General features: G+C 41.5%; 1 protein-coding gene across 1 annotated transcript in view; it reads left to right on the forward strand.

The window, feature by feature from the left end:
• Positions 1-16,952, forward strand: part of TMEM178B (transmembrane protein 178B) — a 207,890-nt gene extending 190,938 nt beyond the window's left edge. The window contains exon 4 of the mRNA XM_041487511.1: positions 16,702-16,952. Within this exon, the coding sequence (XP_041343445.1) occupies positions 16,702-16,952 (251 nt within the window). The remainder of the gene's footprint in view (positions 1-16,701) is intronic.
• Positions 16,953-27,782: the final 10,830 nt, after the last annotated feature.

A 27,782-nucleotide genomic window follows, 5' to 3' on the forward strand; every position in this document is an offset into this window, starting at 1 on the left:
GTGGGTTTATCTCTGGGCTAAGTAAAACTATTTCTGGACATCCTAATCAGGTGTCAGTGCTAAAGGAGGATGTGGAAAGAATGGGAGAGGTTTGCAGAAGAGCTACAAAAGTGTGGTTTGAAAAATAAGAAAAAGACAGCATGCCACAAAAAGCCAATTGCTTGAAACTGTTTACCAGAAGGTTTATAATTGACTTGAACACAGAGTGGAAGTACCTATGCAATGGGAAGCCATCTGATAGCAGCATGCTCTTTGCATAGACAAAATAATAACCAGATCCAGAAGCTGGAACATGAAACTAATTGAAATGAGAGGCACCAGATTATTTTATCTGCCAAATTCTGCAAGATGTGTAATATTATAAATAAAGATGTGCTGGGAGGAGATCAAACTTATTTTCTGCTTCAGTGCAGACACGTGGATCAGTACTACCCAAAGGTTACCCTCTTTCTTGTTTTGCACAAGTCAGTAGCAACTGCTATACTGATTTCTTTTAACAGCAAGTGGGTACAAAGTAACATCGACAAACTGAAGCAGTCAGTTAATAAAATACACAACTAGAGCCATCTAATCTAAAAGTCAGTAGCTATCAACGTTTTCAGACAGTATCATGTGTTACACAGTCATTCCTTTTACAGCCAATGAGTATTTTAATTTAAACTTTTTTATTGCTGGACGGTGTTTGAATACAAAGCTGCTGCTTCTGTCATGCCATAAGTGCTGTCAACATATTATTGTGCTGTTTCTTAAAATGCATAGAGACAGAGTGCCTCTTAGTTTTTTTGCCTTTTTCTCAGGTCCAATAATGGGAAAACTGCTTTGGAAGGTTTCTGCCATCTGACTTCATTGCAGCTGAGAGGAGACTGTGTTCAACTGGTAGCTATAGAATCAGACTGAATCTAACCTTCCCTTCCATTTTCAACACCACTTGTCTTGGCTATGTTTGTAGCATTTGTTCGGTTTTTATTTCTAGACAAACAGGTCTTTTTCAATGCTTAAACATTGCCAGCATAACATATCTATGGGTTTTTTCCCTTATTGCCCATAGTTCTTTGAATAGGAAATCTCAACAGAGCACTGAGAAGAGTGCTGTAATAATCTAATAAGACCAGACGTGGTTTGCTTGGACCTCTGGTTCTTTATTATATTTACCAAACAGTCCTCTTGCTAACCTATGTGGCAGTGCCTCATAAGGAGTTTACTTTTCTTGATCTAATTTCTCAAGCAAATTGCTGAAACAAGTAGTTTACGAAATGCAGGTCATTATTTGGTTTTTAGCTCATTTGGAATCCAGGACATGTAAACTATTATTTAGAGTCTGTTTTACACTGCTATTCTGCATGTTTTATAACAAGCTAAAAATTATTAATAATTCATCTTTTCTGTTTAGTCCAAATGTATCTGTATCAACAGCAATCACAGATCCCTTATGGCTTCCACAGTTCTTTTCCATAATTTTGGTATTTATTGCACAATTTATACTTGGATTCCTTTTCTTGAATGACAGTGTTTGCCTGACCACAGCAGGATTTTTTTTTCAGTCCCTCATCTTCTACAGAGCCAGATGGATACTGTAAATTATGTTTAGCACTTTTTATCTCACTGTGCATGATGGTACTGTTTCACAGTCTCCTATACCTAGAATTAGACTATTGTTACATTCCACCACTGTCAGCATAATTTTACTCTGCAAGGTGGGAGAGTTTCCCTTTTTGATAGTTTCTTCATATGGAATCGTGCTCTTAAATTTCACTGTGATTAGTTCATTTTATTAATCTTACTTGAGACTGTTTAATTCTATTACAGAAGTGGGTCACACTCAAATTATACATGACTCCAAGCACATCCTCTTGCAGGTTCTGCACATCCTCTTGCAGGTTCTTGTGTTTTCTCTTCATGCAAATTACTGAAAATCTCTGAACCAGTAAAAGCTCCAACCAGTAATTTTGTAATTTTATAATAATTTCTGGAACCTTAGGAGCATCTGTAACACTACTTCCAAATGTCAGGGTCCTGTGGCAAATGTGATGCTTTCATGCTTATAAAGTACCTAGTCTAACAGGAATTCAGTTAAACATCTACCTGAGGAAATGCATGTGGGATATTTTATACATTGTGTTTTGACCAAAGCAAATTTATTTGCACCAAAACTATGCCTTTGCATTTTCAAGTCTAGACATGGCCACCTCATCAGTTCCCAGGAAGTGGTCATCACATTTCCTGGCTTTGAGCAGTTCTTTTGAAAGTATTCAAATCCTTGACTTGTTTGGGTTTATTATCATGGCAAACCTTCCAGTTCTTTTGGTTGGTGTCTTCACTCCCTCAACATCTAATTTAGCCAGTATTGTCAAGGTCAAATATCAGTTTTAGTTCCAGCTCCAAAGAGCTGAGATGCTATGAACTGACACACTGGTAACTTGGTAACTCTACCAAGACAAATTCCATGGTCTCCAGGAATCCCTTCTTTTGGTCTCCACCAAGTTGTTTGTGAATACTTCCTTTATCATCATCAGCGAACAAGCTGATCCATCTAACCCTAGGTTTTTCTACCTGATTTCCACCACATTCATTCACAGGATTTTCTTGTTTCAGCATCTCAGATTCTGCTAGGTTGCAGTCATGCAAACCCAATCTCACCACATCTTCTGTTACTGTACTTGCTTTATAATATGATCTTTTAAATGCAATCTCTGATTGCCTGATGTTTTCCCAGGTCAGCTGATTTCAGTCAGCTGTTTAGAAATATCATATGGCTTGCATTATTTCTAATTTGAGGGCAGGGCTAACTTCTTGCCTAAATACTTCAAAACCCTTTTCCTCCTCATCAGTGCCTGCTGTGGGGAAAGTGGGGTAGCTGCCTCCTGGTGGCATGATCCAGTGTTTTGGCAGTAATTTCATCCTCCCCCTCTCTAACTTGTGCGCCTCCCTGCTGAACTACTGTCTGTTGTCCCAGCTGGAAATACAAAATGGCACTTCTAATATCATGTTCTGGTACTTGCCTCAGCACACAATTATCCCTGGCCAAAGCTACATTGTTGTGATAAGGCACGAAATGATGACACAGACACTGCTGCTCTCGAAGGGAACAAAAAAGAAGAACCTTTATTTTCTGACTCCAACATTTATAGTTTTCCAAAGGTGACAGTGGATTGGAGGGTGACAGTGCCACCTCTCCAATGCCACTGGACAGACCAAGGGTCCATCAATTCTCTCCACCTCCATGAAAGAATGCAAAACATAGGTTATTTACAGAACTGTGTGTGAGAAAGTTTGTTGAAAGAATGTAAACATCAGAAGGCTTAACAAAGTCTTACAAAATCAGGGCGACACTACATCACTTGCCTTTGTAAATGGATTAAAAGACTGACAAAGAATGACATTTTATCATCCTTATCAGAGCTCTGTCCATCAGCTGCACATGCACGTATTTTCCTTTTGTAAGTCTGTAATTTGTACTGAGAACACATTTCAGTGAAATAGTTAGGGGTTTTACTGCATGCCTAACAAGGCAGCCCTTCAGGGAGAGACTTCTGCGTTGTCTTATTTCATTCCAAATTTACTGCAAATGAATGTAATAAATCATCTCTGCACTTGTTTACTCTTTTACCTGTTCTCTTCACTCTTATCAGGTCTTTGCCAGTTTTGTCTTGTGACATACACTTTAGGATGACTTTATGGTTTTTTCCCTATTTGGTAACAATTTCCTTAGAGAAGCATGTAATTTTACTAGCCTTGCAAATATTCGTTATTCTTTGCAAAGTCAAGTGAGTTTCTTGCTGTAACCTTGCTTTGAGCCAATTAGAAATTTTACCATTAATAATTCAGTCTCCAATTAGTCTATTTGGAAATTATTCCAGCTGTTAAATGTGTGATTTGGCTTCACTATGCAGATCTGTAATAAAATGATCTGGAGTCTCATATAGCAGCTCATTTCTTGCCTAGTGATATTTTTGCCTGAGGTACTGGGCTTGGAGCTTTGCTTGGGAGACTGAAACTTCCTTTTCTACTGGCACTGAAAGGCCTGGAAGTCATGCTGTACACATAAGTAGTAGTATGGAGTTCTTCTGGGCTGATTTTTTTGTTCTAGCATTTGCTTTCAAAAAAATAAGGAATTTCTTTCATCCTCTCCTCCCTTGACACCAGTGGTGATCTGCCAGTCTGAGGGTTTCAAGTGCCATTTGCCAGTTCCACTTTTGCCACTGATTTGGGCTTCTTCTGACCCCCTCTAAGAGTGCTGCAGAGACATTACTCTCTGTAGCCCATCCATACTCAGAGAACCTAGGTCAGGGTTAGAAAAGCTTCAAATCTTTCCCATAGCAGAGGTGATCACCTATTCATTCCAGTGCTGGCTGCTGCAGTAAAGATAAGCAGGCAGGAAAGATGTGTAAGAAGGAATAAAAAATTAAGTTATGCGGGTTGGCATAATGTAATGTTTTATTTCAGATCTGCAAGAGAGAATGTTTTTTAAAGAAATAAATAAATAAAAATCCACCTATGTATGTTATGAGTGCGTTTTCGTTTTTTTTTTTTTTTTTTAATTTTAAACTAGAGAGAAATAGCTTTCAATAAGTAATTTCCAACCTTCTCAGAAATACCTGAAAAATATTCCTTTCCTCAGTCCAGGGGTAAGGCAACAAAATGCTTTATTATCCTCACAGCCAGAGGATGGACTGACCATTTAGACTGGGTCACCTTCTTGTGCCCCAGCTGTGCCACGCTTCATGTGGGGCTGTCGCGAGGTGCCAGCGGGGATGAGGACACACCCAGGGTTCTGTGCCAGTGCCATCAGCTGTCACAGCACAACTCACTGTGCCCAGGAACTGATGGTCAGGCTGGGATGCCAACCCCATCAGAAATTGGGGCTTCAAACCAGGGCTTGGGAGCCCGTGCAGCACTGCTGTCAGTGTAGCTGTGCTGCACACGTCCGTATCCTCTTTCACTCCCACCTCCACAGAGAGAGAGCCTTGTCTTCCAAACCCCCCGGCTGTGCTTCCTCCGCCCGTGTTGTGCATATGTTAGGATATGACAATGGAGAGATCTGTGGATTTGCAGCCATGGATTGTTACCAGCTGTTGAGTCATTTGAGTCTCAAATTTAACTCACTGTACTTTGAAAATAGCACGTAACAGTAGAAAATAAGAGTGTTTATTCTACACAACTGTGGTCCTGCCATCTCAAAATAATCATTCCACAGCTGAATAATTTAACAAAAAAGGAGCAATTTAATGTAGCAGGTATAAGGCAAAGCTCTGTGACTGACATCTCCTAGGCAGTTATGAAGTGTCTTCATAGTAGCTGCCAAGAGGAAGCAAAGAGAAGGATAAACAAAGGGAGAAAGTAAGAGCCATTCTTTGGAATTCATTGGGAAATACAATATGTCCCACAGAGCACCTAGGACTTCTATTTTTCATTAATAATCAAGGTCTCTACCCATTCTTCAAAATGTTTACTTGTGGTGACATGATCAACCACAACACTGAATATGGAAGGTATTTTGTGTGATCATATATATTTTTAATTTATACAACATTATTCTTTGAAAGTTTAATTTCTTGTGCTTCTTCAAAAAAAAGGAATAGTTTTAGAAAGTTTACGTCAATTATTTTTTTCCCTATGTAAAGGCAAGTATAAATGCACATGTGCATGCACAAGTGTATGCAGAAAGATCTTAAACAGCAGCACGTGATCTTTACAAAAACCAAGATCTGCAGTAAGTTACTGAAATGTGAACTGTGAGGTTTGGGATAAATAAAGTTTTCACAAAGGCATAATACTTTGAAGAGTATTTATAACTCAAAACAAGTTGGAAGACTGGAAAAAAAAAAAAGAGATACCAATCATGTTTTATTCCTGTGGGAGGTTCTAAATTAATGACTGCAGAGGAGCTTAAAAATTTGACAAAACTTCCTACAGACCACTGTGAGAACTTATTTATGTGGATTGACCTCCAGATGGAGACACAGGCTGGTTTGTATCAAGAGCTGCCATAAATCGGTTAGGAAAGTCTTTGAGACCAGCCTCAGCACAACAAAATTATTCCCCCCCCTGCCATGCCTCCCCCACCACACACGTGAACACTCTGGCTCCTACCTGTGCTTTTGGCTAAATTTTGCATTAAGCTCTAAAATGATTTAAGGCTTTGAGTTGGAACAAGCTTGAGTTAATGTACAGCATTAATAGGCTTTAAATGTTTAAACCTCTCAAAGGCTCTTGATTGTTTGAAACCCTCAAACACATGACAAGGATGTTGTGGAAGGCAGAAAAGGAGCTGATGAGGGTCTTTTGGGATCTGTGAGGAGAAGCAGAGCTCAGAGCAGTCATGCAGGCTTTATGCCCATCAGGAAGTAATGTAACAAGGCCAAGAGCATTCATGTTCAGGAAATAAGAGTCAACCTGTTTGTAAAAATGTCCTTTTTTGCTTTTAAGGATTCATCCCTCTTTATGGGGAGTAGCTGAGGAAATTGGGGTTCTTAACTGTGGAGAAGACAGGCTCAGGGGAGACTATTCCTCTTTACAGCTGCCTGACAGGAAATTGTAGCTATGAAGGGGTTGGTCTCTTCTCCAAGTAACAAATCATAGAACATGAAGAAATGGCCTTGAAATTGTACCAGGGAAGCTTTAGACTGGGTAAAGAAAAAATCTCTGCACCAAAAGTGTGTTCAAACAGGCTGCCTAGAGAAGAGGTCACCATTCCTGGAGGCATTCAAGAGTTGTGTAGATGTGGCACTTAGGAACATGGTCTAGTGGTGGATTTGGCAGTGCTGGGTTAATGGTCAGACTTGATGACCTTAGAGATCTTTTCCAACTTAAGCAATCCTATTATTCTTTTAAAACATCTCTCCCTGCAGAGTTTGTGCTGCCTCTCACAGACCTGGTTCAAGGTCATGTTCCTTGGTGCCATTTTAGGCCCAGTTTCTGGAGTCTGAAGTGTGGCTTTTCTTGTCTTATGTCTTTCAAAACCAGGTTACTGACAGATACATGTCCAGACAAGTATGGATATGGGTTCACTGCACATACACATGTCCTGATATGGGGATAGAACTAGAACTGCTTCTTCATCCAGACCAGTGAAGCATTAGTGATGAGCCTTTAGCAATTGTTACCACTTGCCTTTTGAATGCTATCTAATTTCCTATTTTCACTCAAAAATAAATATTCAGGAAATCACTCCGGCAGACATACATCCCCTTTGCCATCTTTTGGGGTTAATATATTGCCAGGATGGCCTGTTGATCATTTCCCAGCTAGAAAAAGTTGCTCAGCAGATGGCAGGACAAGGCTTAAAAGAGCTGGGGGTCCATGTTGCATCTTAACTGCTAGTACTTCTCTCTTCTCTCCTCTCTCATGCACCAGCAACACATTTTGCATTTATTTATTTATGCTGGCACTCATTTTGAAAAGGAAATAGGAGACTCTGGAAACAGGAAAGATCACTCCCTTTGGCAATACAGACATCTGTGTGTCACTGCCTATCAGCAACTGAAATACTCTTTTATAATTTCATGTTATAATACTCCTCAAGGGGAATCATAACTCTCATTTACAGCATAAGTTCAAATGCAGAGTTATATCTTTTGTCTCATAGAATATTATTTTCACTGGATGTTATTTTTTCCCCAGTACCTCAGGAATATATCTGATTCTCTAGGTGAATACTAGCGCACCTGGCACTGAAATGTTGAAACCTAAGGTAACATCTCCATAAGAAAAACAGGGGGGGCATATAGATGTGTTTTTTGCAAGTCAATAACACAACAGTACTGCAGAGTGTAGTCATTTAGAAATACTGTTCTGTGGGGCTTTTTTCCCCCTGGAAGGAAAGGCTCAACAAGAGAATTCATTGTAAACTCCATAGCATTTGATCTCCATGGAAACATTATCAGCTGACTTCAAAGTCAACCTTCAAATGTGTTGTGGGTTGTTTTTTTTCCTGTGGCTCATTTCTGATGCTCCTAGATGTGCACTTGCAGGCTGTGGGGAAAGAAATACCAACACAATTTCATTAGCCTTGTACCTGATCACAGGAGGGCACTGGCACTTAGGAGAAGGAGAGAAAAAGCTTCTTTAATGAGGTCCAGAGATCTTATAGTCTGGAGCAACAGACAGGGCAAGTAGTGTATGCGCACCTCTAAATTCATTGTTTTTCTGTCCTAGCTTAAATCTGTCTCCCTGAACTTTGTGTGCAGTAAATTAAGGAGTCAGCTCTGTCTGGCTTTTCAGCAGGGAGAGCTTTTTATATTCCTCTGTGTGTTCATTTTAAGTCAGCTATACTGATTTGTAATTTCTCCCTCACCAGCATGCGAGGTACTGGCAGAAGCATCAGTACCTTCTAAAGTTACGCGGACAGACCACTTAGTGTAGTCTGTGAAGGGCATGCAATCAAGTTCCTACTCAGGGATGTCAGTAGGTCTTTGGGGGGCTGACAGAAGGTAAAATAAAGTAGAAATAAAGCAGAGGAGACAGATTCTGTAGAAATACAAAAGACTTCCCCACCCACAGCCCTGGAAAACAAGTTCTGTGTGTTTTAAAACTCAGTGGTTGTCCCATATCCTTTAATAATATCACTAGGCCTTTGATCTGTTGTTGGCTTCTAAATTCCAATGGCAAGATGCACCAAAGCCAAAGGAAGACAATGAAAACAAAACTGACATTTATTATTGGGTTGGTCTTTTTAAAAGGAAATTTTGCTGACTTGTTTGCATGCCTGGCATAAAAGTGGAAAGACTGCACATGCAACAGAAGGAAGATTAATGCTGGCATGATTTGCTAGACAGAAAGAAAACCTTACAGAGGGAATGGGGAGGAAATTTCTGTGTGTGGCAGATCGTTTTGTTAAATGCAGAGACTGAAGCAAGATTTAGATTCACTTTCTTGGCTCCTCAGGTTGTCAGCTCAGAAAACAACATTCCCCTTGGGCAAATCACTGCCACACTCGCTTGGTCTAACCTGCCTGGACAGAGTCCAACTGGACACTGGAAACTGCATTTAAAAAGCAACTGGATCTGGAAAAAACTATAAATGAATAGGGCCTTCCTCATTTCTGCCCAACCTGGCTCTTCCAGGGCATACAGAGATAAGTCATGCCAATGTACTTGTATGGGCTACAGAAGATGAGCAGGTATTTCCTCTGCAACAAGAAAGGAGATTTCAGCATGATCCTTTAGGACTGCACAGTGTCAGTCTAGTTTGTTTCTTGCAAGCATTTATGTGATGTAAACTTCATAGTGGTGCCCTGCACTAAGTGGTTCTTGTTAACCAGATAAAAATGCATCTTATTTTGATTTCTGACTATTCTCTCTCAGTAACTGTATCAGCACATATAGAGAGGATTTTCTGTTCCTAACAGGTCAACTCAGGGAAACAGTAATAGAGCCCACAGACTTTTGTAGTAAAGATCCTGAATGTTGTGCAAGCAAAGAGTCCTTTGGTCACTTGACAAAAATGAACGGATAGACTTTTCTCCAGCACCTAAAGGGGAAAATATCCAAATCATGTAGCCATGACCATCACCCCTAGTTCCCAATGGCTTCTTTAGTACTGCCTTCAGCAAACAGAAGGATTAAAAAGGAATGTGACTAACTAGCCTTTTAGACCTGAAGGTATTCCCTCTAGAAGTATTTATAGTGGCACACAGTAGGCAATATGGAAGAAGGCTGCGTTGAATTTACTTGTGCTGTACCTGTTCTCCAGTCTTACTTGTCTTGAAGAACATCTATCAGTAGACTTTTCAGCAATTTAGGATTTCCTGCACAAGAAAGATTACACTGGTCCTCTGAGGCTCCTGAGAGATGTCCAATTTTTTGACTGGAAGAAAATGGTCTTACATACTTAGAGGTATAATGAGCTCATTGCTAAAAGACTAAGCTGCAACATGATGCACAGATTCCTCATACTACAGAACATGTCCTGTGACAAGGCAACCCAACCTGACTCCACAGTTTCCCTTCAGCTCTGACAAATGCCTAGGGTGGGAAGCACCTGCCTAAGGTACAGCTTGATACTAAACTTATGTGTCATCATCTAAGGCAAATCTGAGGTGTGATGGAGTCACTTGAGTTTGTTCAGACCTCCAGTGCCTCTTTCTGTTTAATCTTTTGGCCTCTGCCTGGGTCATGTTGTGAGCTCCAGTGTGGATGAAACTTTCATCCAGAGGATGAAAGAACCTCTCAGAAGCCTCTGTATGTTGTCAAGCATGGTGTTTGCCAGCACACAGATGGGATAATTTTTCTAACTTTGGATTAGAATTTTTCTTCATTTTGACTCTGAGGTCCTTTCTTTGCTTTCTGCTCCAGCAAAATCAGAATAATATCACAGTACTACAACTGGCACAATTTTTCCTGTCTCCTGTGTTGTGGCTGCAAGTTCACAACCCGTTATGTTTGCTTAATGGCTGTAGTCAACCCACTTTATTATTGCTAGGTTATTTTGGTTGGGTCATAGGAATCACCATTGCTAAAGTACTCAGAAGTTCATTCACTCAGGCTTTGATCTGAAAGCTTTCTTCTCTGCCTAGTCCATCAAACCTTTGTGCCTTTAGCTAAGTAGTGTTGCTTTTGCCTTACGTGCCAACTCACAGCTTCAGAGAGTGCTTGCTCATCGCTGTAGCTCACTGGCTGTGGCTGTGCACAGCATGGGTGTCCACTCCCTGTGCAGTCCCATGCCCTGAGGGGTACGGTCACATAAAGGTCACCATGTGCAAATCTTCAGTGTGAAATATGGACTGGCACTTGTATCAGAAGAGCAAACTGGAGTTCAGCCCTCAGCTGCTGTAGCATTGTTCCTATATATGAGATACTGATTTACACAAGCCTAAGCATGGTCCCCATTAAGTGTTTGGTGTTGTAGCTGAGGACACATAATTCTCTGGTGCCATAAGAAATTACAGCTTGTGCAGCAGCTGTCCCTAGACAGGCACACAGGGGAGGTGACACAGAGCAGGAGCACAGCTCTGGCGTTTGCTGGGCACCTCTGGCACCTCGTGAGTCAGGAGGTCAAAGGCCAAATGCAAACCACATTCTGAGAATGGCTATAATGCAATATCATGACAGACGGTGCAGTTTATCTGGTCCATGGTATAAGATAAAAATGCATTAAGTCCCAAGCCAGGTGGGGATGTAATCTCACAAGGACACTGCACTAAATTTCCATCACCCAGTCAGATTTATCCTTCCATCTCCGCTTTTTTCATAAGGGCAATTTTCCAGTAAACCCCTTGCTATTCTGCAGCCTATTGGTGATGCTGCAAGCTGCTTCACTGGAACAGTACATAATTAAGCAATAATTTATATTCTGTGTGTGTATGCACAGAGCAATAAAGTGTTCTCAAGAGCTGCGTGCTGCTGAGGCGTTTAATCTGTGCACAGAAGGAGTTTACTGCAAAGCTGCTCCCTCCCTCCAAAAGGCTTTTGTCATCACTGTATTGGAAGGGAATTCGGTGTATTCTTTAATAATTTCATTTGATTTGGATATAATTTAAATAGTTGATGCTACACACTCCACTTTAGGATCAGACTAATTTTATTTGTTTGTTTGATGTACCTAGAAAATAGTAAAAGCTAGTAGGGCAGAGAGAAAGTAAAGATAATGTTTGACTTGTGAGATTTTTTTTCTCCTGTAGCCCTATAATAAAAGAAAGTGATGATAATTAAGTAAACAGCACTCCTTTCAAAGACATTAGTGGTCACAAGAAGCTACTAGAAATACTTTAAAAGGCAGAGATTTACTTTTTTTTTGAAAACTGCATGGTTTCAAAGGACATCTTAAAATCCATACCTTTACAGTTTTCTTTTTATCTACCAATTTATAAGTAATACTTGACATTTCTGTATGCTTTAAAAAATAACAGAAGGTGAGAAGAATCAGTTTTTGGGGTTGTTTACTTTGTACATCTGACAGCACAGTTTGTGAGTCATTTCTATCTGTTGTGGGGGGGAGGGAGAGAACGAATATCATTCTGTCAGATATGAAGGAAATTATTTACAAATCATGAGACAAATGATCTGTAGGAGGAGGGTCTCAGAGATGGGCTTGGTGCCCAGATCATTTTAATTACTGGCTTTTTGGATTTCCCATGCCTTCAGATTGGTGATGTCTCCTTCAGGTTCCAGTCAGACACCTCCTCTCTAATAATAAGGATGAGGGTGTTTAGATGAAGCTCCTGCCAACAGGGCCTGTTTATGCCCTAGCACCACAAAGGTTCCCCTTCATCTGCAGTGCATCTAAGAAAGGCACCAGTTCTTGTCTCAAGACACCATGGACCTTGGGAAATCCCTCAAGCTCTATCACTCTGGAAGTTGAGCCAGGTCTATGGGTGAAGGACATGGCTTCTGACATGGTTCAAGGAGATACTAGCATCAGGGAAAATTCAAACAGATTTGCTATGGATGGTTTGAGCCTGTTTGTGTTTAAATCAGTTCACTTACAAGCAGTTTTGGTCTCCCCTGGAGGTGAGGTTTAAAAACTGTGGAGGCATTGCAGACCCTCACACAGCTGGGCTGATTGGAAAGAAAGGGACATTTACAAAAAAGAAAAAATTAATTCCTTGCAGCAGAGGCCCATGGCACTGCTTGATATAATCATGCTTGAAAACAGCTACAGCAAAGGGCTCTGACTCATAATCCACATGGAATTAGGCTTTGACCAACACTGACATTACCTTTCCCTGCCATCCCTCTTCAGACCATGTCTGCCCCTGCAGCAAGGATGGCAGGACCCCAATCTTATATACAAATATAGCAAATAAGTTCATCTCTGTCCTAAAAAACCTTCCAATCTAAATGAAAGGGACATTCAGTGTAATTTTTAATATTATTCTGTAATATATAAAAAAGACAGGCACAAGATAACCAAGAGGTATTTAATAGCTCAGGTTCTCAAACCACTGATGATCATCAGCCCATTAGCAGGACAGGCACTGTCAGAACCAGGCCAAGATGAAGGGAGGCTACCTGACAAGGAGTCAGGATGGAGGTTTGACTACATGTCAAACAGCAGTTTTTCGGGCACTGACACAGCTTTACGTGAAATTTCATCTCTCACTTGATTGAAGTATTTTGCAGTGACACGTGAATTACCTGTCAAAAATCCCACTGTTGCCATGTCTCATTCATTAGGTTTCACTTAGGAGGATAATGTGTAAATCCCAGCACAAAGAACTTTGCAAGTTCTGCTCCCCCCTGCTGCTGAAGGGCATGGCCTTTATCTCCCTGTGCAGCTCATGTACCAGCAAGTACTTATTAACACCTGCCATTCACATTTTGTGCCAGGGCCATGGCTGGACCACCAGCCTTCAGGTCTGGTCATCTGCTTGGACAACAGCTATGGGGGGTGTTTTTCACAAAGAAATTAAAGTTTGTGTCAGTGCAGTTTCCAGAGGATCTGGGACATTAGTGCATATGTAGGAGGATACTTCACTGACAGCAAAAACTTGGGAGGAAACTGCAGAAGGGTTCAGTTTGATTTCTGGGGAGAAAAAGGATCATAGGGTTGGGAATGCTCATTACTTCCTGCAGTCCTGCTGCCTCTGAAGCACTGTGTCTGTAGTGCAGTGTCATGGGCAGGAGCAACAGCCTCCCTCCTCCTGCCACCTCAGCTCCATGTCTTTCCTGGACTAGCAGAGGCTTCCTTTCCACAGGTAAGCTCAGGTTCTGCATCCCTTTTACCCATGACTCCTTCACTACAATGGCCAATAACTGTGCAATTTGCAAGGATGATCTTTTTTGTTGTGACTGCCAGTTCATGAGGAAAAGCTACTGAACAGTCATGAGGTAGGAGCCTCACTTGGTTTTCATCAGTAGCCTTCCTGGTGAGAGGCCAGATTAACTATAAGCAGGAACTTCCTTGCTTGGCTGAACACAAGCAACACATAGGACCATAAAATGGCCATAAAGATTTTTCTAGATGGCGTAAAATGGCATTTTTTTGTGTCTGCAATGAACAGTGCTAGAGAGACAGATAAGTCTGTGTTGTACAAGACATCCCGCAGAAGCACTGGGGGATGACAGGCTGAGGACTGTTCTCTGCACTCTGTGACATTGTGCACGGCAGTCATTATTTGTCATCATGTGTTAGCACATTCTCCAGAAAGGGGCCAGGCTTTTTTTAAAGAAGTCTCATACTTGTGATTTGCTTAGTTCTCTAGTGTTGTTACTTGCTCCTCTTTGTTGTTCCTTTGTTAAGGGGCAGAATACCCTCAGCCAGGTGGAGTGCCAATATATTGGGCACTGTTCAAATACAAAGAGTAAGCAACACTCATTGCACTGAAGAGCTTGTGAACAAAACAGCCAAGACAAAGCATGAAAGCACAGAGAGAATTTGAAATCCAAAGTTATTTCCTTCCCTTTTGTACTTAGCAAATGCAGCTGTAGTCTGGCCACACAGATTTTCCCACCCACCTCTCTTAACAATCTTATATTTTGAGAGAGCAGAAATTATCATGTTCTTACTAGCAAAGAAAGGCCTTCCCTGTCATTTTCTAACCACAACCATTTGAAATGAGCTACAGAGCTCAGTTCGGAGCACATTGCCTCTGAGGCATCATTTTTTCCCCGATCCCACAATGTTCTAGTCATTCTGACATAGAACACAGGGAACAACCGCATTCTTGTCAAACATCTTCATACCATTGAATAACATAAGTAACAGAGTAAAACATGGAAAGAACGTGTGGTTTTTAATCAAATAACCTGATTTTTGACTAATGGATTGTGGGATGGTGATCTTCCCATTTATCCTACTCTGTGCTTTGAAGTAGTATAGGACAACTCCAAAGCTTGGGATCTCACAAGGCTTTTGCAAGGATCCAGATCACTGATTGCAGACTGCTGGGGTGCTGGTGGGTGGCAAGAAGACTGTTTGGAATGAAATAGGCATAGTACCTACTGCAGCAGCTTGCTGGTCCTCACTAGTGCCCAGTGGCACTCCCATAATATGAGTATTTGTGAATATTCTGGGCCATCTGGCAGCTGTGCATGGTATTAGTGGAAGCACCTGACCTTTACAGCAGAGACTATCTACAAGTGACATTCCAAAATACAGTGGAGAAAAGGCCATCCAAACAGGCATAGCAGCGATCAGAAGAGGGAACCATAACAGTGATCTCCGTGCAGGTCCATGATAGAGATTTGTCTGTAGATTCAATGTCTATGTGATGTTCCTGCTAAATAAAGGAAGTGAGTATAATGGAAAGTCCACACATTTTGGAGATGTGGGTATGTTCCTGCAAATGCAGTTCCTGAACCAAATTCCATGGGAATTCACCAAATAATCCTACCTCTGTGTTCAGAGTGGGGAAGGTCAAACTCATTTATTCAATGCAACTGCAACTAAAAAGAACAAAGCAGCAGGGAAACAACAGCAAAATTGTTGCAGAAGAGAAGCAGAGCCAGGGGCAGGAAGGAATAGAAGGAAGCAAGGACATCCATTAAGCAGAAGACAGGAGCTTGTCATTGAAACTAGGCAGATTGTGACTGCTTTGGAAGATTATGCTGGTTTAGGGATCGGACCAGGAAGAAGAGGACATTCCTCACCAGCAGCTGTAAGTGAACAGATGTAGGACGGGCTGCACAGGTAGCACATGCCACATGCTACTGATCCATGCATGAACAGAGGGAGGACACACAGGACTGACTGTGTGTGTCCTGTAGCATGAGTCCTGTAGGCTGCCTTCTGTGCCCAGGGCTCTCCAGGCAACTCAGAGAGGCCCACAAAGGGAGGAATTAGAGAAGAAAAATAAAGTAGCAACTTCACGCTGACATGAGTAGTTATCTCTTGTGGCAGGTGTGTAGCATCTGTATCTATCCATTATTTGGTGTGTGGGTGGCAATTGTGACATTTCAGGAGCTCAGAGTTTAGCTTTGATGAAGCTGAAGGCCAAAGATCAAAATTAGACTCATCTGGGTGGGATAAAGTTCAGCCTCATCTGATACGTGTGTTATTCCATAACATCACTTTACAGAGTTAGGAAGTTTGTCCTTGCCATGTTCTCAGGAAGAAATAAGAAATGAAATATTGCTGCAGAGATGGAAAACAAGAAGAGGATATTTTGAAGATTTCAGTAATGTGGCAGAGGGCATCTGGATTGAAACTGGAGTCATGCAGAGGGCAGAATCTGAGTTTTGTGAAGTATTTAAAGAATTTTTAGTGATATTTAAAAGGAGACTGTATAATGAAAAATTCTGTATTTTGATATAAGAAAAGCATGAAGAAAATCTCCCATATAAGTTCAAATGTACATTTCAACAGAGCCAGAACATGACAAGTATCTTGTAATATTCTATAAAGCCTATCACTGAAAAATTGGAATGAAACAAAAAATTCAAGGTTATTTTCCCTCCCAAAAATGTCAAAACACGATTATTCATTCTGTATTTACTCTGTGAAGCAGTTTCAGAAAAATCAATGGTTCCATGGAGCATTCTGGTTCCCAAGGGAGTGCTCATAATGAAAAAGTGTTCCTGTTGAAGTTTCTCCATACAGCTCTGTTCAGCAGCAGATCAATATTCAAGGCTCTGGTGGCACTCAGTTCTTTCTCCATGGAGCCTCCAGACTAAGCCACTCTCTATACAAACGTCTTCCTTTTGGCACTTCCTTACTGCTTGCACCAGCTCTTCTCATGCAGCTTGGAAAGGGGTATGTCTATCACTCTTCTAACTTCTCTTTGTTTTTTTCCTCCCTCCTTCTCCCCTTCCCGCTCTCCTCCAGGAACCTTCTGCATCATTTCACTGTGCACGTGCGTGGCTGGAATCAACTTTGAGCTCTCCCGCTACCCCCGCTACCTGTACGGACTTCCCGACGACATCAGCCATGGCTATGGCTGGTCCATGTTCTGTGCGTGGGGGGGCCTGGGCCTCACTCTGATCTCTGGCTTCTTCTGCACTCTGGCCCCTTCTGTCCAACCTGTCCCCAGGACCAACTGCCCCAAATCTAGACCTGAGAATGGGACAGTGTGCTAAAACAAACAGCAAACAAATACACACACACAAAGACATATATATATATATATATATATATATATATATATATATATATGTGCCTAGGTATGTCTATACGTGCATATATATGTATATATAATTATATATATATAAAATCTCAAGTTAATGCCAGTGCCAAGGTAGAGCTGAGTCCAACATGGCACTCACATCTCCACTGGACTCTGTGTTGCTTCATTCTTTCTCACAGTGATGGGAAAGCTTTTCTCTCACATGGCTCTTCCATCCAACTCATAGCTTCAGCATCATACCTTAGAGGTTAAATGAATCTACAGTTGCACCTACCTACTGCCATTTGGGAGGGGGAACAGGGGATCCATGTGGGGAATCTGGAACCAGAATTTGTACAGGACATGGTGGGGGCAGAGGTGTGGGGGGAATGACACAAAAAGTGTGTCCATTGCAGCCAGAAGGGAAAATGTAAAAAGCAAGCAAATGAAGCACTTGAGCCACTTCAACAACATACCTCCTCAAGGCCATTATGAGAAACCCACCCATGTTCTTTTTCTTTCTTAAAACAAAATGACAGAAGTTGTGTCATTGGTTTTGGAGTTTTGTTGGGTTTTTTTTTCTCCCTAAAATGCAGAAAACAAAATGGACAGAATATGTGAGGAAAAGTAGAAAAGCATTCTCTCTTTGCCTGCCAAACTTTAGAGAGAAGCAAACAAGTGAAAATAATAATAATAATTAATAATAATAACATCTAAGAAAATAAAACCAGAAAACAATGAAAATCTCCAAGAGGACATCTCAGCAGACTTTCCAACAATGCGATTTTAATCTTCCAGCTGCCTTACATCCAGGCTTACAACTGAGGCTGAACTGCTAATGTAAATGCAGCAGAAGGCCTTTTGAAAATGCTGTGATACATGTGTGTATAACTTTTTCTTCCCTCTTACTTTATTTTTTTTAACAAAAAGAAAAATTTAAAACATTGCAATGTGATTGTCCACCAAACCATCCATGCTGTATTTGTGGCCCAAGACTGAGGCACCGCAACGGCAGAAGCGTGAGGAAAGCCGTCAGGTCTGAGAGAGTGCGTCTTCTCTGGTGGATTTCAGCAGGATTTTTTTTTTTTTTCATGGAGCTTCTGAGAGTTCAGGATGGTGGATCCAGGGGAAGACTGACCAAGGAGAAGGGAGGTGAGGGAAGGCCTGGTAGCTGTTCTTCCCAGGGATTTGATGGAATGGGATTTCATCAAGTTTCCGGTGTGGATGTTTGAGACAACTGAGCAAAAATTGTGGAGGAGGAAAAGGACCTAATTTCTGTAGAAGAGAAGTAAGAGATGCCTCTCATTGTGTTCGTGTATGCCAAATAAGACCTTACCACATCTTCTCTTTGGAAACTGCCCTGATTCAATGGACATCTCCTCTCTCCATCTGGGAGAACTGTGTACAGATGGATGTGAAAGGGTCAGATGCAGAGAACAGAGATCCATTTCCTATGAGCTTAAGCATTGTATGATATAACTGTGAATCTGCAAATGGAACTCTCTCTCTTTTTTTTTTGGTCTTTCTCTTTTTCCTGCTACTCCTCTTCCTATTGTCTCCTTTTTCCTTCCCTCTGCTCTTCCTGTTGTTCAGGTCATAGGTCCCAGAAGAGCTAAACAAACAGCTAAGTCTGAAGAGGTGGATGAAGGCCATTAGAGGAAGAAAAGCATTTTGGCTGTGAGGACAGTGGGTCCTTGCAGGGTACCTTACCTTGCAGTGGCTGAGGGGAAGGTAGGGAAGAAGGGCCAAGGGTGTAGCCAAAGGGACTCTGAAGAATGATGACTGAATTGCCATGTGCAAAAGTGAGGGCACCACTGACAAATATGCAGGCAAAGGGAGACAGGGCAAAGAAAAAAGGTCTCCCCAAAACCAATCCAACCCAACACGCTCTTAATTCAGGGATAGTACCAGCAATCCTTTCTTACCTGATAGCTGCATGATATCAGTCCTCATTAGTCAATAAAAAATTATCCTCTCCATCTAAAATATCTCACCAGGAGAAGGAGCCTGTGCCTGCTGCACAGAAATGCAGGCATTAATTTCCAGGTCATGCCATTTACACAGCTGGCAATTTGGTTTAAAAATATCCAGCTAACAAATAATTCTTACACATGTAGTTGTATTACAGTGCTCAAAGAAATGAAGTTTCTGGAGGGCATGTTGTAATAGAGTAGATTTGGGTTTCTTCCATTCTTGCTCAACTACCTAGCTTTTGTTTTCTGTTGTCTACAGATTCCCCAAACATGCCAATGCCAGCTGCTAAGTCAGTGTGTTTCCACTGAAGTGCCATCTCTGTCAACTGAAGTTTCACAATTTCATTTTACATTAGATGTGACCAGAGAAATTACTTATTTATTTGAGTTTAAAACACAAGCCTTTTGAAGAAACTTCCTTTTTAAGCAGATTGGTTTATTTATTTTTTTCTGGGAAGGTTTTCAAATAGGGTGATTTTGAAAAATTTTGAAATCATTTGACTGTGCAAGTGCCTACTTGGTTAGGAGGTTGATGAATTACCATTGAACAGAAGAAGGAAATTTAAAACAAAAATTGCCTTGGAGAGCTAAATGAAGGCTGAATGCAGAAAGCCAATAACTGGAAACCAAAAAAGACCTATAAAAAATTGTTCATTTCTTCAAAGCATGAAAAATTTTGGAAAAAACCCGAACGTATTGGTAAGAAATTATGCAGCTGTTTAATTAAAAACAGCTTTGAATGCAAACTTTCTTCCTCCTCTGCAGTGGTGAATGTGATAGGAAAGGTGTTTCATGTAAATACAGATATCTAGAGTGATACAGGTAAGCCAGAATCACAGAGGTACCTATCTGGAGTCTACCATCAGGCCCTGTGGCAGGCAGAGCAGTACAGCAGCTCCTGTGATGATGTATCCTTGTGTGGTCATTGAGTGTTCACAGGGTGTATTCTACAGATACAGTTTTGAAAGAGGTATAGCACTAAGATTTAAAGAAATGGAAGTAATTTTGCTGTTTGATGGATTTTCAAAGGTTTCCTTTTCTTCTGCAGCTGGCATAAAACCAGTTTTGCCTTGATGAAGTATTCTCTGGATGGTGTTGGTTTACAAGCTGTATATAAGCCTCTGTGTCTGTGTGTGGCAGTGGTGGAAGAGGGTTATGGTTATTTTTATTAACAACAGAAAAGTGTTGACCCTGAATCTTTGGGCCAGTTCTGTGATTTTCCACTTGCTCTAGCATAGTGTCTGTAAGGCCTGTGTGGCTATGAAACATCTTAAAATCTATGGGAATGTCTGAAGCAGCAGGTGATCATGTCACATTAATCTCCAGCTGGATCCCCAAAAGAACCATTTGTCCAAACACCCATTCTCTCATCACTGGTTTAAGTAAGGGCAGAACCCTTTTGGGAGATTATGAATTTCCCCTCTGTGCTTCTCGAAGAACTGGCAGGAGTCCTGTGTGCTTCCATAGCCCTGAATAGGGGTCACAGCCCCACCACACGTTCTAAGTGCTCAGACTTGTCTTTAGAGCAGGGTTGATCCAGAATACATCCAGATGTAAATTTGTGAATGTTAATGTCTCCATCTCTCCTGAGCTGAAGCACACTCACAGCTACTCTGAGCTTCTGCATTTTGGGGGAGGCTTTGAAGTATCTTTCTGAAGAGAGATTGAAGCTTTTTGGCTAGTGTGTGGTTTCTAGTTGGCAGAGAAGACAGATCTAATTCTAATTCTTAGAAATCTGTTATCAGTGATCCCAGCATTAAGGGACTTGACCCTGTCCCTCAGATCTGCTCTGGCCAAGTGCCTGAGCATGTGCTTTACTTGGTGCATGTGACTAATCCCTTAAATTTGTTTGACTATTCATATGCTTAAAGTCCAAAATGTGCTTTCTTGGAGGACATTTAACTTCCTGCAGAGTCCAGCCCATGTTCTTCTTTTCCCATCCTTCCCCTGTAGGTAAGGCGACACTCTGTCCTAGCCTGAGCAACCAGTATGTTCTTGGTCTCCCTTTCTGTGAGGTGGAAATGCAGGATCCGTATTTGGCAGGCTCTTTGCCACACGTAGCCTTTCAAGTTGCACTTCTGGGACAACACATCTCTATGTTCCAGAGATCACAGAGCCACTGGAGTGCAGTGAGCACAGACACCCTAAAATGCCCATCCTAAGGATGCAGGATGAATTGGTTCAACACACAGTGATCTGCAGGCTGAGCTTTTGTGTGTAGTGACTCAGTGGTGTTGCCCTGTGACCATAACGAGTCAGCTGCAGGGGTTCTGCTGTCTGTCCCTGCTGGAACACAGTACACCTGAAGGGTCTATGTGGCAGGAGCACACGTGCCCTGTATCCTATGTCCTATAGGATAGGTGTCCTTCAATCCATCTTCAAGCTAAAGCTGTTTGTGAGTTAAATTTCCTAACCCATATTAGCCACCTGTATATATCATCAATCCCTTCTTCCTCACTGCAAACACACAACTGATCTTTCCTCATCTAAATAGTACAGTCCCTCCAGTTCTTTTTCTAGCTGGGCTTTTTTTTTCTTCTACCCCAGGGACAGTCACAAGTGGATCACAAACCACCAGTGACCAGAGTAATTTCTTTGAAATACTGCTTTTGAAAAATTGTCATTACTTTTTAAAATGTTATTCCAGCTGCAATAACAAATGAAAGGGGGGAAAAAGCATCCTCAGAGTCCTCTAAACAGCGGATCCTCATCCTCCCAGGAGTGAATTGTGAGAGTGCAGGTATCCTGCTTTCCTGTGCATGCAAGTCATTTGGGACCATTTTTTGCTATGGCACGTTAGCTGTGCAGTTCAATGGATGGTGAATAAAGCAAAGCTGGTGAAGGAGGGGATTGATGTGCAAGGGCTATTTCAGATTCCCAAGCATTCCTGGAAGACTGTCTCCATGGCTGTCCATTTACCCACCGTGCAGCGCCTCTGAATCAGGCTCATCCCTGGAGCCCCACTGATAAGCAGAGCTCAGAAGAAAATCACTGTAATCTGTCCTTAATTCTTGAGCGCCACACTAACTGTCAGCAGTGAAATGGAGGGAAAATAATATGTTACCAAGTATAGCTTAAATAAAGACATGCGTTATTCGGGCTCTTTCTTCTCTGTGTCTCTACATAGGCCTAGAAAGGCTACAGGAGTACTCAGGCTCATTCACATGAACTACCACTGCATTTTCTTGCCCCCAGGTTTCCCACTCCTTCATGGTCCAAACCGCTGTGCTCATCCAGCCAGCAAGGGAAGACTCAAGGTGAAAAACTGAGACAGCTCTGAATGATTGCCAGGTACCAACGACAGACAAAGCGTAAAAAGTGGGCGTGAAATGCAAACAGCATGTAAAGATTAGTGGCAGATGAATTTCCAAGGTCAGGAAACGAAATTCAAAAAAGCCTAAAGTTTGATTGCTAACTCCAGGCCAGATCCATAAAATCTTGATTTTGCCAGTCTAAGGTGAAAACTCAAAAACCAGGGATTAGCTCAAAGGTTATAGTCCACTGTTTCCAATCATAGCCAGGAATATAATGCAACTATTCCATAGTCTGTTGAGATTCATAGAAAGCTCAGATGTCTTGGAAAATATTTTGGTGCTGTCTTGGTTAACACTGAACAAGGAATGTGTGCTTACAGACTCACAATATCTATTCTATGGCTTTAGAAAGAAAGTCATCAGATGCTACCTCCCCTCCCTCCCTGCCATCCCCCCAGTTCAACTTAGGGTTTCCATCCTGTATGCCCCACTAATACCCCAATCATACAGCCTTCTTCAGAGCCATCATTATTAATTACAACATTTTGACAAGTGCTGCTGGTGCCAGGGGTCTCTGACAAGCTTCATGTTGACATCAGTTGGAGAACTGTAGTTTGATACAGTGCTGTCAATTTAATTGCAGTAGGCTTTGCACAAGTTTAGGATTTAACTTGAGAAAGAGTCTGGACAACTGCATCAATATAGGCCACAAGAGGGAAATTAAATTCTGGTCACCTCTAGTAAAGCACTCCAGAATCACAGATCAATTGTCCTTCCCTTGTTCAGGGAAGACTTTCAATGAAAATATCAGTTTCAGTTAGGTTATCTCCAGGGGAAAGTGGGAGACTGAAAAAAAGGAGACCCAACAGCAGTTGCTTCAAAATTGGTAGAATTCTGTGAGGATAATCCAATGTCACCCTCAGCATCAGCAGCAGGAATTGTCATTCCCTTCTAGGACTGCACTTTTATATTCTTCCTTCACTGATTAATACTCCTGCACAGTGGTAAAAAGTGACTTCCAAAGTTTCCTTGCACAGGGTGTGTACACATGGGCACCCTCAATCCCTTCTTTCCTTAAACACACACGTGCACATACCACATGATGTGGATGCCAGGAACCTGTAAAAGTGTCCTATATAGAGAGAAAATACATAGGAAAATGCAGCATAATTGTTCTTTGTTTTTATACTTAACTCAGGAGTTGCAGTGCAATTCAGATGCCATCTGTGTCCCTGTTAGGTTGTGCGTGCAGATCACATGCAAAATCTCTGCTGGAGATGCATGAGGAAGCACAATACAACTGGGATACATTTGGTATTTTCCATCAAAAAGTATTTGGATATTTGAGGAAGAGATGCCAATGTATCCCCTCCAAATCAGAAATGTTTACAATCCCCTCGTGTAACACTCCCACTGTGCCAGGAGGCAGAGCCATGGCAGGACACTCCTGAGCCTGCAGAGGGCTTGTGCAGGCTGTTGGCAGCATGAAAGCTGTGGTTAAAGCTGCTGGGCACAGCAGGGGACTTCACATCCCATGGGTCTGAGCCCTACCTGTGGCAGCAGGACACAGGAATATCTCTGTAAAGGCAGTTCCTTCAAGTGGCCTTGTTACTTGCCAGCGGGTCAGAAATACTCAGGCAGCAACAGCGATTCTGCAGTAGGTGAGATAAAGAGTAAAGCCTTCAAAAACCTGGGTTTTGCCCCAGTTTCAAAATTATATAGACTCCAAGGAGTGTGAATCAGTCATGGTTTAGTCTCCTGGGGCCAGATACACAAAACAGCTTCAGCATCCAATTCCTCTTTAGACAGTGAATAAAGCACTAAATGTTTTTGGTGCCTGATATTTTTTTTTAAAACTTATGCGGTCCTAATTTGCTTAAGCTCTCATGATGCTTTATCTCAAGAAGAGTTTTCTTCCGGCTATAAAGCATAAGGCTATATTTTTTTTACAAATAGTTATTCATTACAATATAGATCATAAGAAAATGGTTTGAGTAATCAGAACAGCAAAAGTGCAGCTTTAGACTATTCAGTTAGAGTGTACTGAATTATTTATAACTCCTGGGCACCAACAGCAATCACAGATATCTAATTTAAACTGTTACTATTTTTACTTGGCAATTTCCATCACTTAGAGTGCTTATATCTATGTATTTGCAGTTTGATCTTTTGCAGGACAAAATTTCCCCTACTTACATAGAAAAGCATATTTAGGAACTTTGAAGGTATTTTTCTGCACTAACTTTAATTATTTTAAAGCATTTTGAGGATTAATATGATAGACTTTACAACTTTCAAAACTCTAAACTGTATCTAAAATGGGCTTGAACTTTCAGTTCTTTCTCAAGTTAAATTCTCTTTTATTACAGGTCACTGGGATCGAGGAGAAATTAGTTTCATTAGTAGATGTAAGACTGGGTCCTATTTATGTGTATATGTGATGGAGGGTCTTAGGTAAAGGGGCTGCACTTCTGTATCAGCCTACTTAAGGATCTTTTGCATAGATGTAAGAAATGTCACTGCTAAGTCAGTCCAACTTTCTACCTATCTCTTTTTGTAAAAAACAACCATTATACTTGTGTGTGGATGGAATAAAGCATTATTAAATCTAGCCCATAGGCTGACACACATATACTTGTAAATATGTATATATTTGTATATATATTTGTAAATTTATGAAAAATGTCCGTATCTTCATGATTGCCTGAAATAACCTGAGGTTGAGGTACAGAATTTCAGGCAAAGGACTGTTTCTTTTTCACAATCCTCATGTATCTCAGATTTAAACCAAAACAAACTAAAAAGTACTATTTCCCAGGAAAATCCTCATTTTGCCATTGCACCAGTTGAGGAGGGGTACCACACTTAAATCAGCAGCACACACATCTACACATGTACATCCAGTCAAAGGACTGGGTTTCAAGGGCTTTTGAAGGCAAGGAAAAGGAATGGACTGAAAAAGCAATGGTAGAATTTCTGTTCAGCATTAGCTCTCTCAATTTATTCTCTTGTTCTTTATTAGGAGGCCCTTTGTACAGATGCTGTTCTTCTCCTTAGGTGTGCGTTTGGGAGGAGCACCTTTGTGTGTGACACTGAGCCATGAAAGGCCAGGATTTTCTGACCTGCCTTTGTCCCCATCAACCTTAGACACTTCACTGAGTTCATGATGTTAATGGGCTCATCTCCCTTGGCTTCTTGTACAGGTAGTAAAGAGAGACAGTTGCTTACAGGTGGTGAACTAGCAAAACTGACATCTAAGCTTTAGGAGCTCCTTCTTGCTTCATGCAATGACCACTCACCTATCTGGAGTGATCCCAAGATCTTAAAAGTTCTTAAATCCTGGTGAGGTGAATCAGGTACCTAGTGCAGGGGAGCATCCATATGGAGATCAGCTGTGTCTGTGTGCTTTTGGTGCATGGCCTGGGCTTGTCTGTAAAACACAGGTTTTAATTGTGAAAGCCTGTTGGAACAAAAGGAGATGTTCACAACAGCCTTCCCCTCCCAAACTGCAACATGACTGCAAAGGAAGGGCTTGTCCGAACCCCTGGAAATGAGGTGAGTGCCTTGTGGTGGCCTCCAGGCACAGATGACTGGGTGGTCCCAGTGGTGGAGGTCAGAGGTCTTTGGTCTGAACTCTTCACCTTTCTCTGCCAGTCCTGGGCATTGCTGAAGCAGTTCAAAGAGTGAATTTACATCTTAAACGTTTGAACAGCTGAGTTGTTCAAAGGTTACTTTTCTTGCTTTATTCCCAAACTGTCCTGAAAAAGTCATCTAGCTGGTAGTGATAATCAAAAACTTCTCCTCCAAGATACAGTCTGGGTAGTTTAATATTCTTTTTTTCAATGTTAATAACTGCTTTACAAACAGCTTACATGGAGATTAAAGAGATTGCAATTTCATCCCTTATTGTTGGGATTACAGTTGTCCTCAGAAAAACCAAACTGAGGACTCAACAAGAGGATGAACTGTGGCTGTATAATTCAGAAAGCTGCTCTGGCAAGGCTGAACGTACGTCTCCATCTCATGGTGAGAGTCTCTCAGAGCCATGGAACTGCATATTGATAGCCAGTCTATCTAGAAGGAACAGCAATTTTATCTAGTATTAGAATTTTGGAACTCTTGTATTGTGCCATATATTACCTGAATAAAACAAACACAGTCAGAGGAGTGGGGCAATTAAACTGATTTCTGAAAACTCTAGGGCTAAGTGAACTTTGGATCTTGTGCCAATGTATGGTCACTACTATTTGTTTCTACAGCTAAATTTAAGTCAGTGACTTGACAATCTTCTATCTCTAAGAACAACTTTATTTCAAAAAATACTGTTAAGGTTTTGACAAGAGGGATTTCAGGGAACTGTAAAATGAAGATTCAATACTGTGTACTAAAGGAAAGACTTTAGTTAGAAAGTGAAAGATAAAGCTGAGTTCCAGGGATGAAGTGTTATTTTTCAGCATGGTACTACCTTGCCCAAGCTGTAGTGTATCATCCTAACATTCTTCTCCGGTTCTCCTTTTCCCTTTTTTGAGGAGTAAGGTATATATCTCTTCCTTTTCCTCCCTGTGTGTGAGAATACAGACATGCTTCCTGTAGAGAAATTTTTCTCTAAATTTCATTCCATACCAGCTCTTGCATATGTGACTGTTTTGTTATTTAAGATGTCTGTGAAAAAGAAATAAAGGCTTTAAGAGTGAACTCTGGAAATGAGGAGGATCTTGAGAATATATAAAATTTAAGAATGCAGCACCATTTTCTGCAAGATTTTTCAGAATGTTCCTAAATTCTCATCATCACTCTCCTGTCCTCCCTCTCTATGAGAGAGATGAGAAAGGTACTGGGATGTGGAACTCTCAAAGGTTGCTTTTAAACTGTTGACTCACTGTGTCCCACAAGGATTTTGCAGGTTTTTCAGAGTTTTAGTGTCAAAGAAAACCTCCTTTTAAAAGGTGGTAAAGTCAATGCACAACACCACGAGGGAGGAGGTTCTAAGGGGTGACTCCATACCAGTTTATCTTTGTTTCCCATTCTTTACAACTGTCCTGTTTGCCCAGCCATGCACATTCTCCTCCCTGCTGGGTTCACTTTGCCAAGGTGTGGCTTGCCAAGAGGGGCCTGCCTGACCTCTCACCCCCACGATGCACTTGGATAACTTTCCACTTTCTCTCAAAAAAACCCGTCTCACCTCCTAATGAAAGCCATAACCTTGATACAGGGAGTGAATGCCCAGGCTCCACGGGACAGAGCAATGCCTGGCATCAGGGCAATCCTGGGGGTAAGGAAGGAGAATGGGTGGAGCTCTCAGGCATCAGAGCTCCAGTGTCACTTTCTCCTGCAAGCTCCCCTGCTGCTCATGAACCTCTCGGCCAGTTCAGCACATGGATCTCACTCTCCCACTTGTGCCCATGGGAATTGTGTGTGGATGTGCAAAACACTCCCGTGTGAGGGCACGAGCGTTGTGTACGAGGGGCAGGGAGAAACCAGACACACTGGGCTCCCCACCATCCACTGTAGGTGCATCTCATGAAGATATTTGCTCTTCAGGATTTCTTCTGCCCCAAGTAATATTCAGCCTTACCA

The sequence above is a fragment of the Pyrgilauda ruficollis genome, unplaced genomic scaffold (assembly GCF_017590135.1).
Source record: "Pyrgilauda ruficollis isolate IOZ18807 unplaced genomic scaffold, ASM1759013v1 scaffold80, whole genome shotgun sequence".
NCBI lineage: Eukaryota > Metazoa > Chordata > Aves > Passeriformes > Passeridae > Pyrgilauda > Pyrgilauda ruficollis.